We start from the raw sequence: 12742 nt of genomic DNA on the forward strand, positions 1-12742 counted from the left end.
CGAAGACGAGGAGTCAAACAAGAAGTCGCCCTTGACGAGCTCAGACTCCGAGTACTGCTTCCTAATCATGGGAATCTTATTGAGCTCGGCCTCGAGCTCGTCCAACGGTTCTACCCGAGGGTGAGGTATAACGGACTTCGGCCCTCTCCAGGAAAAGTCCGAAGCCGAAGTCCTATTATAAAAAAAGAAGCGATTTTGCCATTTCGGCCATTTGGTTTTACAAAAGGCTCTAAAGGGCTGTAAAGGGATCAAGTAAAACCAAGATCCCTTCCTCTTAAACTGGAAGAAATTAAGGATTGCCCTCAGAGACAGATCCTTGTCTAGCCGACGCAGTTCGGCAGCAAAGGCCGATAAGTGCCTCCAAGAGTTCGGAGTCACCTGACCTAAAGGGAGTTGAAAAAAATCTAGCAGCTCTACAAAGGCAGGGGGAAGAGGGAAACGAAGCCCGCATTCTAAGCCGGCTTCATAAACGGTGGCGTAACCCTCCGGCGGCGAGTCAGCCCTATGAAGGTCGTCGGGAATCGCAACCTTTCCCCCAGGAAAAAAATATTTTTCGTGTAAGGATATCACAGTATCCTTACTCAAGATGCTGTGAAAATACTCTACGGTCTTCTCCCCGGATTCTTTCCGGCTAGAAGACCCCTTACCCCCCTTTCCTACCGCTACCTGACTCAGACGACGAAGAAGAAGACATAGTTCTTACTCTTTGAAAGTCTGAAGAAATTCTGAAGAAATTCTTGAAAGCGGAAGAAAATTTTTTCGCAAAAGAGAGAGAATGCAGAAGAAGCAATAGCAAAAGTGTTCAACTGATGAAGAAAGGACGTATTTATCAGATTCGGAGAAGATTTCAAAATCATCGCACCGTTTCGAATCCCACCTTTTCAGGATTCAACGGCCGGATTTTACTGTCGCATTTAATGCAGTCACGCGCAAGGCACGTCCCCTAACGTCAGCCTCCCCCGCACCTTTATCCAGAATGCCGAAGTGACTCGCTTCGCCGAAGTGATTCACTTCGCTTTTCGGGGGGGGTAGTGATGGGGTACGTACTAAACAAGCCCAATAGCAGTGACGGCCCATCAGCCCAAAGACCAAGGAAGAGTATCAGTTCGGCATTACCAAAGGCTTCGGCCCTAGCCTACAGCTCGGTAAAAGCCGACCAATCAGTTCGGCATTACCAAAGAGTTCGGCCCAGCCTACAGCTCGGTAAAAGCCGACCAATCAAGCTCTACTCTCAGATCGGCAAAAGCTGCTCGGCAATAGTTCAGCAGTTCGGTCTCAGTATTCGACCGAACTGGGAGATAGTGGACTCATGCAGAACCTCCACGACCTCCACTACACGATCTATTTAGTAGTGGACCCATGCAAGATCTCATGACCTCCACGACATCCACGATCTAATTAGTGATGATGTAAGCCACGACCTAATTAGTGATGATGTAAGCCACGATCTTAGTTCAATGTATAAATAGAACTTAGATCAGATAGGAGAGGTTAAGTTCTCTAGAGATAAAAGATCAAATAGCAAGTCTGTATTGTAAGCTGTAGAAAACAGATCAAGCAATACAACTCTGCCCTCTTTTCTTCCCGTGGACGTAGATTTACCTCAGTAAATCGAACCACGTAAATCTCTGTGTCGTGATCTGCATTTTCCTGCATTCATCACCATCAAAAATTCGCCAAACCATCAAACTTCTTCCCTATGGTGGCATGTATTTCACCACAGTGAATGGAACTCTCACATCATCGCTGCACCGAAATTTAAACTTAGTTAATTCCTTGAAAACTAATTTGGCTACTCACGCGGGCATTTTTAAGTCAACTTAGTTTCATATTGTGGTGATAAGGACATAATTTTACAATTTGTAATTCTAATATTCTAAAAAATCTTTCAATTTATTGGAAGAGTTGTGAGTTGGGTAGATTTTAAGCTCCGGTCAAAGTTCGAAAATGATTTACTGTTTCATTTTATTGTATGAATTCTCTTATTAGAAATGGGTCACTCACCCCTTAAAAGGCCTTATATATAGGCACAAATACAAACAAATGAAATGCTAAACACTAACTAATAAAGGAAAACAATATCAACTAATTACATTTTTATTTTTAATTTCAACACTCCCCCTCAAGATGGAAGTAAAACAAATGCTACCATCTTGGAAAGGAAGCATCAAACTAAGAAGAGAACTACAAGCAACTAAGATTTATTCTAACTCCATGTTAAGGAAAGATGCAACTTGATCAATTGCAAACAATCACTTTGCTGGAACTGAGCATCTTCTGCCCCTAGAAGAGTTCTTTGTTGTGCAACAACTACAAATGCAACCTTTGAAGCCAGCATACCAGTACTTGAATCAGATACACCATATCACAAACCACACAATATGCCAGATGCACACACATCCTTAGCTTAGAAGAAAAACTAAATTTGATCTCAACTCCCCCTTAGTAAGAAATTCATCTTGAGCATCAAGACTAAGAACAATCACTCTCAGTTTCCAATCCCATTCCAGCGCATCAAGCTCAACCATAAAATGATTTAGATCATCCTCATCAATATCATTAGCTATTTATAGCTTCTACCAAGTGATTTGGATTTTAATGCTAACATTCGTAAGATCTATCAGATTATCCACATATAAACACTGATCCAACAGATCCCAGCAAAAAACTCAGATGTATTTCCAACACCATCTTTCAAACCAACACCAACACCAACACCAAATAGCCTTTCCTCCTCACCCAAACAAACAACAAATCTGGCAAACTGACTTCTCAATGAAGATCAAAAACACATTTCAAACATCCACGAACCAGGCTTGAAACAGATCCAACCGAACAATCGGTGAACAACAAAACAAACATCCGACATACAATCGGAAAATCAGAGATAAATCTGAAAACATATTCAGATTCAACAACAAATTTGAGAAAACATGTTCTCAAACCGAAACACTCAACCGATTTTATTCGGAGAGATACAACCTTGGATCATACAAATCCAATTAACAAAGGATACAAACTTGGATCATACAAATCCAATGAGCAAACGAAAACGGGGGAGAAAACAGATTCGATACGCGATTACTTCTGTGAGAACCCGGTATGGGGAGAGACCTACTTCCGTCGTCGTTTCCGCATGCGGAAACGGCTATTTCTGCATATAGCAAATACATTGGCAGCCCGGGAAGAGTTCTTCCAAGAAGGGTTCGATGTTGTTGGCCGTCCCAGTCACACGACGTTCCAGAAATGTACTACAGCAATCCATCGGCTTGCTACTGGACAAACGACGGATTTGTTCAACGAATACCTGCACATTGGGGAAAGCACTGGGAGAATGTGTTTGATGAACTTCTGCAAAGGCGTCCGGGCAGCCTTCACCGACGAATTTCTCCGGAAGCTAAGCACCGCAGATTGTCAGTTTCTGCTCCGACTTCACGAACAAGTGCACAGATTCCCTGGGATGCTTGGCAGCATCGATTGCATGCATTGGCAATGGAAGAATTTCCCTGTGGCGTGGAGGGGGTCATACACGAGCGGCCACAAAGGCACCCACCCCACCGTTATACTCGAGGTCGTTGCTGACTACCGGCTATGGTTTTGGCATGCGTATTTCGGGGTCCCCGGATCGAACAACGACGTCAATGTGCAATCCGAACTCTTAACCGAAGTTTTGAATGGTAAAGTGTCGGCCATCAACTTCATCGCTAACAACCGGCAGTATAAAATGGGGTACTATCTTGCCTACGGCATCTATCCGAAGTGGCCAACCTTCGTGAAGACGTTCAACAGGCCGATGAACGAAAAACAGGCTCTTTTTGCGCAAAAGCAAGAGGCTGCTCGCAAGGATGTGGAGAGAGCGTTCGGGGTTCTCCAAGCTCGCTTCAACATTACCAAAGCCCCGTCTCGTACGTGGTTTATGGAGAATATGGTCGACATCATGTATACGTGCATAATCTTGCACAACATGGTTGTCGCCGACGAAGGACCTGAGGCGGGAAATTGGTTCGACCCTGAAACCCCGGGAAGCTCTACCGCAAGTAGTCCTCCTTGCAGTGGAGTGCATCCGTCTATGCAAGATCAGTTGTCTGTTCAGGCAAGGACACGTGATTTTACCGCCCACGCCCAACTCCAGGAGGATTTAATGGTGCACATTTGGGCAAAATTTGGCAACCAGTAGACGCACATGATCGCCATTAGATAACTCTTTCTTCTGCTTCTTTGAGTTTTGAGATTTTGAATTTAGAGAGAGTGAGCGAAAGATTTTAAATTATGTAATTTTTATTTTTTTAGGATTTTATTAATGTGGTTTTTATTTTATTTTTTAATTTTAAGTTGTAATTTTATTTTATTTAATGAAGTGTGTTTTTATTAATTGAATTTGTTGGAAATAAAAATAAAAAATGAAATTGAATGAATAGTTAAGGGATGAGATGATTAAGAGATGGAGGGTTGCATGTGTTGTCTCTTAGTTAAGAGATGGGATGAAAAGTACAGTGGGGCCCATGAATAGTGAAGAGATGAGACAGTTAAGAGACGGATAAGAGACAGCGTTGCGGATGGCCTTAAACTCGTTATTGATACTGAGAAAGTATCCAAATGGACCTTTCATACTGAATATTTTCGGTATTGATACTAGTAGAATTTTTAGAGAGACTGTTAGAGCAGCCACAATAGTGGATGGGCGACCGGCAAGCGCCCGACGGACAAGAGGTCGTCCGTCGGATAACACGGACGTCTGTCCTCTCGTCCGTCCGCTCGTCCGCTATTGTGGGTGGTCGACGAAAGAGAGCATTTTTTATTTTTAATTTTTTTTTAATTTTTTTAAATTTCAACTCTATATATTCGGTACACTTCATTTTATTTGTTCGTTACACAGCGAGACTCCTGTTTGGCTAGCGGCAAACTATTAAGATTCAAGGCATACTAACATATAGTACTTTGTTTAAATTGTTTTATTTTTATTGCATTGTACTATTTTAATTTTTTTATTTAATAAAATTATTATTCCACTTTCTCTGTCCGTATTCATGTCGAAATTTTAATTCTGTAATTGAGTATTTGTTAATTTTGAATTTTTATTATTGTGCTTGTCCGCTAGGATGTCCTAGTGCTTGTACACTATTGTGCAGTGGGATGTCCTGGTGATGTGGCAGTGGGGTGAGAAGTCTTAGTAACGTGGCAGAATATGTTTTTTGAATGACCTAATACTAGTCCGTGGGGATATTCTTCTTATTGTGGAGGCTCTTAATCAAATATTAATATATCTCACAGCAACAAAATTAGCTATTAAGAAATCTCCCCATTTTCCGTTTAAACTTCCCCACTCCACCCACCAATCCACCAACCCTAGATCTGCGACCAAAATAAAAAAGAAAAAGGAAAAAAAAAGAAGAAAAACACACACAATTACAAAAAGACTTCGTAACATGTGAGGAGATTCACCGTCACCGCCTCAATCGCAAATGGCGATCATCGGCGACGCTCTGCGCCAGGCGTTCATGCCCAAGCACGAGTACGAGAGCCTCCGCGAAGAGGACAAGGCATGGCACAAGATGCAGAAGCCGCTCATCCTGCTCGCTCTATCCCTAATTTCTCTCGCCATTTCTCTATCCACTGCGATCAGTTTCAGAATAGTGTTTCCAGCTGACAACCTGCGCCGCCCTTTCTGCCGCGACCTCCGGATTCAGCCGCTGCCCGTCAATTTCACGGCCTCCGCGGCGGGCGACGGAGACAGAGAGTCCGATCTATTCCCTAACGCATTTGTTCTCACGGATCAGGAGACGGTTGATTACTACTGGATGGTGGTGTTTCTTCCGTCCGCGATGCTTTTTGCGGTTTCGGCGGTTTACTTGATTGCTGGTGAGCAATTGTGGATTTGAGATCTTCTTAGATTGTACTACTCCTTTGATTATCTGTTTTACTGAAATTTGTAGGAGTTTAACTTATCTCTTATCTATAGCTGCTCACATTCGAGATATTTGATTGATTACTGTAGCTTTACATACTCCTGTCTAATATGCTAGTTACTGATCTATGACTCCCAAAGCGCTGAGGATTTGAAATCCAAAATTTTTACATTAGCTCTTTAGATATGGTTGAGATAGGGGAATTTAAACTCACAACAACATAATTAGCCATTCCTACCTAAACGAATATGCTAACCTACATTGCTTTGCTTCAGTGTCACGTCCCCTGGTTGTGATATGGCTGTTACATATCTACAATCAAATGCTGTCCAGTATTGAAATGCTATATTACAAGTATATGGTAAATGTACTCTGATAAGCAAGTACAGTCCATACACGAGTCTCTTTTTCTGGTTTGGAAGAACTCCTCATTTGTGCTCATGATAGGGGAAATATGGTTGACATGTACTAAGGGGTTTTAATGTGTTCCTTATCTCCAGTAAGGTTCTTGGTAGGGAGGTTTTGAGAAGGAGAGTAGAGGAGGAATGGTTATAACTGCTTGTGATAGAGTAGTATAGTAATTTTTATCCTTTACTTTTGGATAATGAGCCATATCTTTCATTCCCCTACACCCATGGTTCCTTTGATATTGACCACATCCCGTATTCCCATAAAGAAAACCTATCTCAAAGATCAGTCATTACATCCAACAATGCCATGCACATCACATTTTTTATTCAAAATTCAAATTAACTTTAATAATTGTTGCTTGTAATACAGGAATCATTGTTGCCTACACTGCCCCTACACGAAATGGATGCTTGAAGGTTGTTGAGAACAACTACTGTGCCTCTAGAAGAGGTACACTATTTTATTTATCTTTTTGTTTTCCCATGTTTTTATGGGACTTCTAGGTATCTGGACGAGGATGTCAAAGCTAATATACCAGTTTAAGCATGTGTTTCAGGCTTTCAGAACATCAATTTACTGACATAATTGTGGGTGTGGTACTTCTTATATATAATAGCTGATGGATGGATTTGTATCTGTTCTGAAATGATTAGATGGACATCCTTCTTGTTAGAATCAGGGTGCTGGTCCCAAGACAGAAACAATTAACTGAAGTATCTCTGCATGTATATAGTCCTATGAAATCATACTTGGCCTGCACTAAAGTTCTTGTTGTACAATGCTGATGCTGTAGGAATTCTAATTGTTTGTGCTGTTATGGGGTTGTTGGGACTAGGGGTGGGTCGATACGAGATATCGTATCGAAAACGTTGTATCGTATATCATATCGAAATATCGATATGAAAGAATTTCATATCGTTATCGTATCGAAAGTTTCGAACTTTCGATATGGATAATATTAATATTGTTATCGTACCGAAATTCGATATATCGAATTTCGGTACGATATATCGAAATATCGATACCGTATCGAATACCTGTATATCGAAAATTATAATTTCAAAACTTAAAATTCACACAAAAATTAATAAACTTCAACACAATAAAATTAATAGTGTTCTTATCTCCATAATCAAAATACAACACAACCAAGTACAATTAAATGGATTTATATATATTTATAATTTTAAATTTTAATATGTATTGAATTTCAATATGTTTCGATATATACGATATATATCGTATATTCGATATAAAACGATATATCACGATATAAGGAAATTCATATCGTTATCGTATCGAAAACCTACGATACGGTATCGTATCGTATCGAAAATTACGATATATCGAAAATTCGATAATTTTTCGATATTTTTCAATATGATACGAGCTATATCTCATTTTTTCGATATTTTTCCCCAGCCCTAGTTGGGACCAGGGTCTTAAGATTGAACAGATGTTTGATGCATTGCAATTGCATATAGAAAGAAATAAAAGCATGTTAATGCTTTATTTGCTAGAACAAAAACAATTTGAGGGATTGTCATGGCTACCAACTTATTGAGAATGGTTATATTCTATTTCTAGTTGTCTAGGTGTCCTTCATCACGCTATTTGTTTATTTACCATTGGATGACCTCTTGTAGTTTTTGTATTACTATTTGTTTAGAATAGTATAATGTGAATATTTGCTTATTTTATCTTGTTTTGGAGTTTTGGACTATAAGTGGCCTTTCTTTAATGTGTTCCAGGCTCGATTAATAATTATGGCTGAAATTTTGTGGCTGGAACTTAATTAAAGAGATTAGGTTCTTGTGGGTGCATGGCTCTTTGGTATACCAAAGATTGCCATGATAAGTGCACTGCAATTTTTCTTCCTTGTGCTTGACATCTTATAAGGTTCCTCTTTGTTATCATTTATAGGCGGTGTTCGATGTCTATCCATACTGAATCTCGTGTTTGCCATTATATTTGGTCTTCTCGCACTATTCCTTGGCTCCACTCTGCTAACACTTGGTAGCAGCTGCTCCTTGCCTTTGTTCTGGTGCTACGAAATTGCATCATGGGGTTTTGTCATTTTACACGGAGGAGCTGCCTTCTTTCTGAGACGCAAGGCAGCAGTGATACTTGATGAGAGTGACTCAGGTAGTAGAAACACTGGGCTGGAGATGCTTGAAGCAAGCCCAATAGAAGTCACACCAGAAGTAGAGAGACGTGTTACTGAGGGTTTCAAATCATGGATGGGACCGTCTATCCTATCCTCAGACGATGAGGATGAACCTGATGATTATCTAGAAGTGCCAAACGTAGTGCGTTCATTCTCCGCTCGTCAAAGAGTGTAATTCCGTCTCCCATGTGGCATAGAGCTCTCTATCTATCCCCATGACCTCTGAGATGCGCACTGAGCAATGTCTGTAGGAAGATACGTTCTCAGGCATATGGCGTTATGCACATATTGAAACCGTTGGTAGCCGGTAGAAAAAAGATGTACAAAATTCTACTGAGGAATGTTCCATTGGGGCATGGCAATTGGTAAATTCCTCCACACCGTGAATAACTTTTTGTAGTTTGTTAAGAACTTGTGCCAAATATAGTTACAAGTTTGCAGTTTTTTCACGGCCATGAAGTAGTATTTTGATATATATAGTCGCACACTGATCTTGAATTTCTTCTATCTTCTCTCAGCATGATCTTGTAATTTTACTTGTATTTTTAGTGTTTTGAATTTGGATTGTAAAAAACTCCCTCAAAATAAATTCTGGAGATTGACTTGTGCTCAATTTGGTGATTTTGTATAACCACTAATCACAAAACAAACTATATAATGCCAGCAGTAACATTTTGTACACCACACAAGCATTATAAATAGGGAGTTTTCTTTACTCAAAATTTAAAGTAGGTTTCATAAACAGAATGGAAAACAAAAACAAACCCTTTGTAACCTAAAGTGCAATTTTACTGAGCATTAACATATAATAGTTAATCATCAAGTTAATCACTGTAGGTAAAAATGAATCATCAAGTTAATAACTGTAGGTAAAAATGAATCATCAAGTTAATCACTGTAGGTAAAAATGAAAATAAGTAACATAACCGTTATATACTAGTTATAACATTTGATAAATTCCATAAAGCTCAGTAACCCCATAATTCAGGAACAAGCAGTAAATAGCCAGACTAAAAAAGCAACAACAAATAGATAGAGAACAGAATTGGTGAAGGGGGGCAGTGATGCTTTGCCTATACTTTCAGAGCTTTGTTAGTGCGATGATCGTTGTCTCTACCGCGAGAATGCTTCCAACCGGAATGCCTCCCAGCACCTCGGTTGTTGTGCCTACCTCCCCTATAAAAGAACAAAGAGCAATACATTAGGGGCAGAATTTATCAGTTGAGTTTTGTGCCGGAAGGCATGTAACAGGCTAACTTCACATTAAATCCTTTGGTAATTTGCAACAGGAGCAGCAATATCTTAAAACTAGAGCAGTGGTAAACAAAAAGTGCGGTTGATATCATACCTTCCACGCCCATTTTTGAAGTCGCGGTGTTTCACTTGACCACTACGCAGTGCGTTCCAATAGTCCTTCTCAGCATCACCTGAATCAACAAGAGCACAATATTGGAAACAAATGTTGAAGCATACATGCATAAAAAGAATAAGATTTACTTCCAGTAGGATGTAAATAATAAAACAATTTGTAATTCGAAGAAGAATAATTCAAACCAAGGAAGAGAATGTTACATACCAGTCAAAGGGTCCAGATTGGTAATGAAATTTTTCACGACTAAAACCCCCTCCTCGGCTAGCACAGTGGCAGCCCGAGCTTTCTGAGCAGATTCAGCATTTTCAAACCTTATGTATCCAGAGTTTTCACCAATCTGGAAATCAATGAACTGCACAGACGACCATGAGATATTAAACAAAATATATAAAGATAAGAGTTCTAAAAATTCCCCAGGAGTGAATTAGAAGCAAACAGATTATATAACATCCTTCAACAACCCTTCCAATCAATATGTTCACTGGAATATTGCATAACTATAACTGTTAAGTATTCAAATCATTTGTGTTGAAAGCATGTTTAATAAATAACATTAATCAACAGTATAGTTCAAATTTTGAGACTACACTGCTTCATAACAAAATAATGTGTTAACTAGTGGATTTTTCAATTATGTCATTTGTCAACCACACCACAGGATCAATCTATGGCATCATCATCAATTGGAATTACAATGAATGGTGAATACCTTGATGGTGCCAAACTTTTGGAAAATGCTTTTTTAGATCCTATCTTGAAACAAGATCTTTATTGTCCTTGCAAGCTGCAAGGGTTATTCTTTCTTCTTTTGGGATATCTTCAGATTTTTCATTATCCTCAGGTTGTCGGACTTCCGTGTCTGCACCATTGGTATCTCCGTCCTTTTCTTCATCTGCATTCTCTACATAATTTGTCGCATCTATAACATCTTCCGCAATATCTTTTTTAGTCTCTTCAGAATCAACCTGAGTTTTTTCCTGATCTCCATCTTTCACAGAGACATCATCGCTCAGCTGTTTGTGATTACCAGTTTGTTTGGTAGAATCATCCGCAGACATGCTCTTCAATGTGAAGGCAACAATTAATCCTTTAGGACAGCTGCAAACAACCACTAACAAATTTAAAAAATAATGGCAGCAATAAAGAGGACAATTACAAATAATGATCATACAAAAACTCACTCAGGTTCAGCATTGTTCGTCTCCTTGCGGTTTGTACCCACTTGGTTTCGAGTTTTCGCAACCTCCTCTTGCTTAGCTCTTTCATCATCATATTCCTTCCGGCACGAAGGTGGTAAAAATCAGGTTTGATGGATTGAAGTGTTCCAGAACTATTAGATACTAATACTATTGATGCTTAAAAATAAAAATAAAAATAAAAAAAACTAACAAGACTTGATGCTTATATAAAGCAGATGCACATTAGAAAATACTGGATAGTTCACACTTCCCACTGAACAAGATTACAACAAAAAATGCTAAGCCTATAAATCAGTTGATCTGTGACTATCTACTTGAAAGGTTCAAAAACAGTGGCACCAAGTTATTACATTTCAAACATGTATACCAATCTTTGGAAATTTAGAAACAAACAACAAAGAAATAAAACAAAAAATTGAAATACTTTATATTTTTATGAGGCATTCCATCAATATACTCACCTTGGCTTTAGTTCTAACTCAGGGTTTGCTTCAAAACATTTGCAGCATCCTCCGCATAACAGCCTGTTGTCGGCAAAATGTCGAGGCAACCTCACACTATTTACCTAGAATAAGAAAAGGAAACCTAGTCACACCAGTTACCCACTTTCTGAGCCAAAGCTTTCAATAAGTTAATAGTAGTCATTTGAACTCTCAGTTTATAGATAATCATATAACCATACATGCATGCAAAGAACGAGACAATTAACTGGATACATCTTGGCTGAGCTACAACAAAGAACCTGTATCATCATATTGGCTGAAAAACGATTCTAAATGTTCGAGCTGGACATCATATTCCAGTGGAGATGCCATTGCCACCATTCAATGATCTACGAAAACTCACCATCTTCAGAAAAGTTGAGGTCTTCAGAGTTTCAGCCACAGTCCGAACAATATCTTCTGATACATCTTCTGGTTTCACATCTCCTAAATTCAAGTGACCTCTCATTCGACAGAACGAGGAAAGTAAAGACAAACTTACCACTGTAATCTAGTTAAGAAGGCAATTAGTTCAGACATGATTTGCAGATTCCCAAACTAACAAACTCTTCTTATCTTATTTTAACATATTATTGTTTTTCTCAATGAGAACTTGATAATATTAGTCCAGCGCGAGAATGCAATCAAGATTCTACAAAAAAAGACAGCTTTTTGTGAGCAATTAACTCAATAGTGTATTGTAAAACTACCAAATACTGATGCGGAAAAGGATACTTCCATCATCACTTTACCTGATGGTTTTCATCAAAAACTTATCCCTCGGAAGATTACTGTCGCTAAAATAGAATTCCACCTGAAATCGGGCAAACAAATACTCAGAACTTTTTTCACCTTCCATTACATAAAGTTGATAAGTAATTCAAAATGATACGTCGTTGTCACCTGACGAATGACTTTCTTCGCTGTTTCATCGTCCAAAAGCGCCATCCTTGCTGCACTGAGCTAGAGAGAGAAAGTTGGAGCTTGTTCGTGAATGAAGTATGTGTATGAGAGAGAGGAAAAAAGAGAAGCGGTTTATTGATGGTTTAAGATTGGGGGTGAAGGGTGATTTTTAAGTTTTGAAATATTAGTCGGAAAAGACCAAATAACCACCACTACTAAAATCATTCGAGACTTGGAGTAGTAGTACTAAAATGGAGTACTCCACACGCATCTTCAACCATTTATACCAAACTTAAATCCAT

At 39.1% G+C, this 12742-nt stretch overlaps 1 protein-coding gene and 1 pseudogene across 1 annotated transcript; one reads left to right on the top strand and one right to left on the bottom strand.

The window, feature by feature from the left end:
- Positions 1-5314: 5314 nt before the first annotated feature.
- On the top strand, positions 5315-9097 carry LOC121782950. The gene is made up of 3 exons (XM_042180964.1): positions 5315-5859; positions 6687-6767; positions 8241-9097. The coding sequence occupies exons 1-3, from the start codon at positions 5463-5465 to the stop codon at positions 8657-8659; spliced, it is 897 nt and encodes a 298-aa protein (XP_042036898.1). The 5' UTR covers positions 5315-5462; the 3' UTR covers positions 8660-9097.
- Positions 9098-9539: 442 nt separating this feature from the next.
- LOC121782029 lies at positions 9540-12485 on the bottom strand (annotated as a pseudogene).
- Positions 12486-12742: the final 257 nt, after the last annotated feature.

This window comes from Salvia splendens, chromosome 20 (genome assembly GCF_004379255.2).
Source record: "Salvia splendens isolate huo1 chromosome 20, SspV2, whole genome shotgun sequence".
NCBI classification, from domain to species: domain Eukaryota; kingdom Viridiplantae; phylum Streptophyta; class Magnoliopsida; order Lamiales; family Lamiaceae; genus Salvia; species Salvia splendens.

Bases quoted from the DNA above. Each gene is read 5' to 3' on its own strand.
- LOC121782950 (XM_042180964.1), top strand. From the start codon at position 5,463: ATGGCGATCATCGGCGACGCTCTGCGCCAGGCGTTCATGCCCAAGCAC. The intron at 5,860-6,686 runs GTGAGCAATTGT...CTTGTAATACAG, and splicing joins GGCGGTTTACTTGATTGCTG to GAATCATTGTTGCCTACACT. The intron at 6,768-8,240 runs GTACACTATTTT...TATCATTTATAG, and splicing joins CTACTGTGCCTCTAGAAGAG to GCGGTGTTCGATGTCTATCC.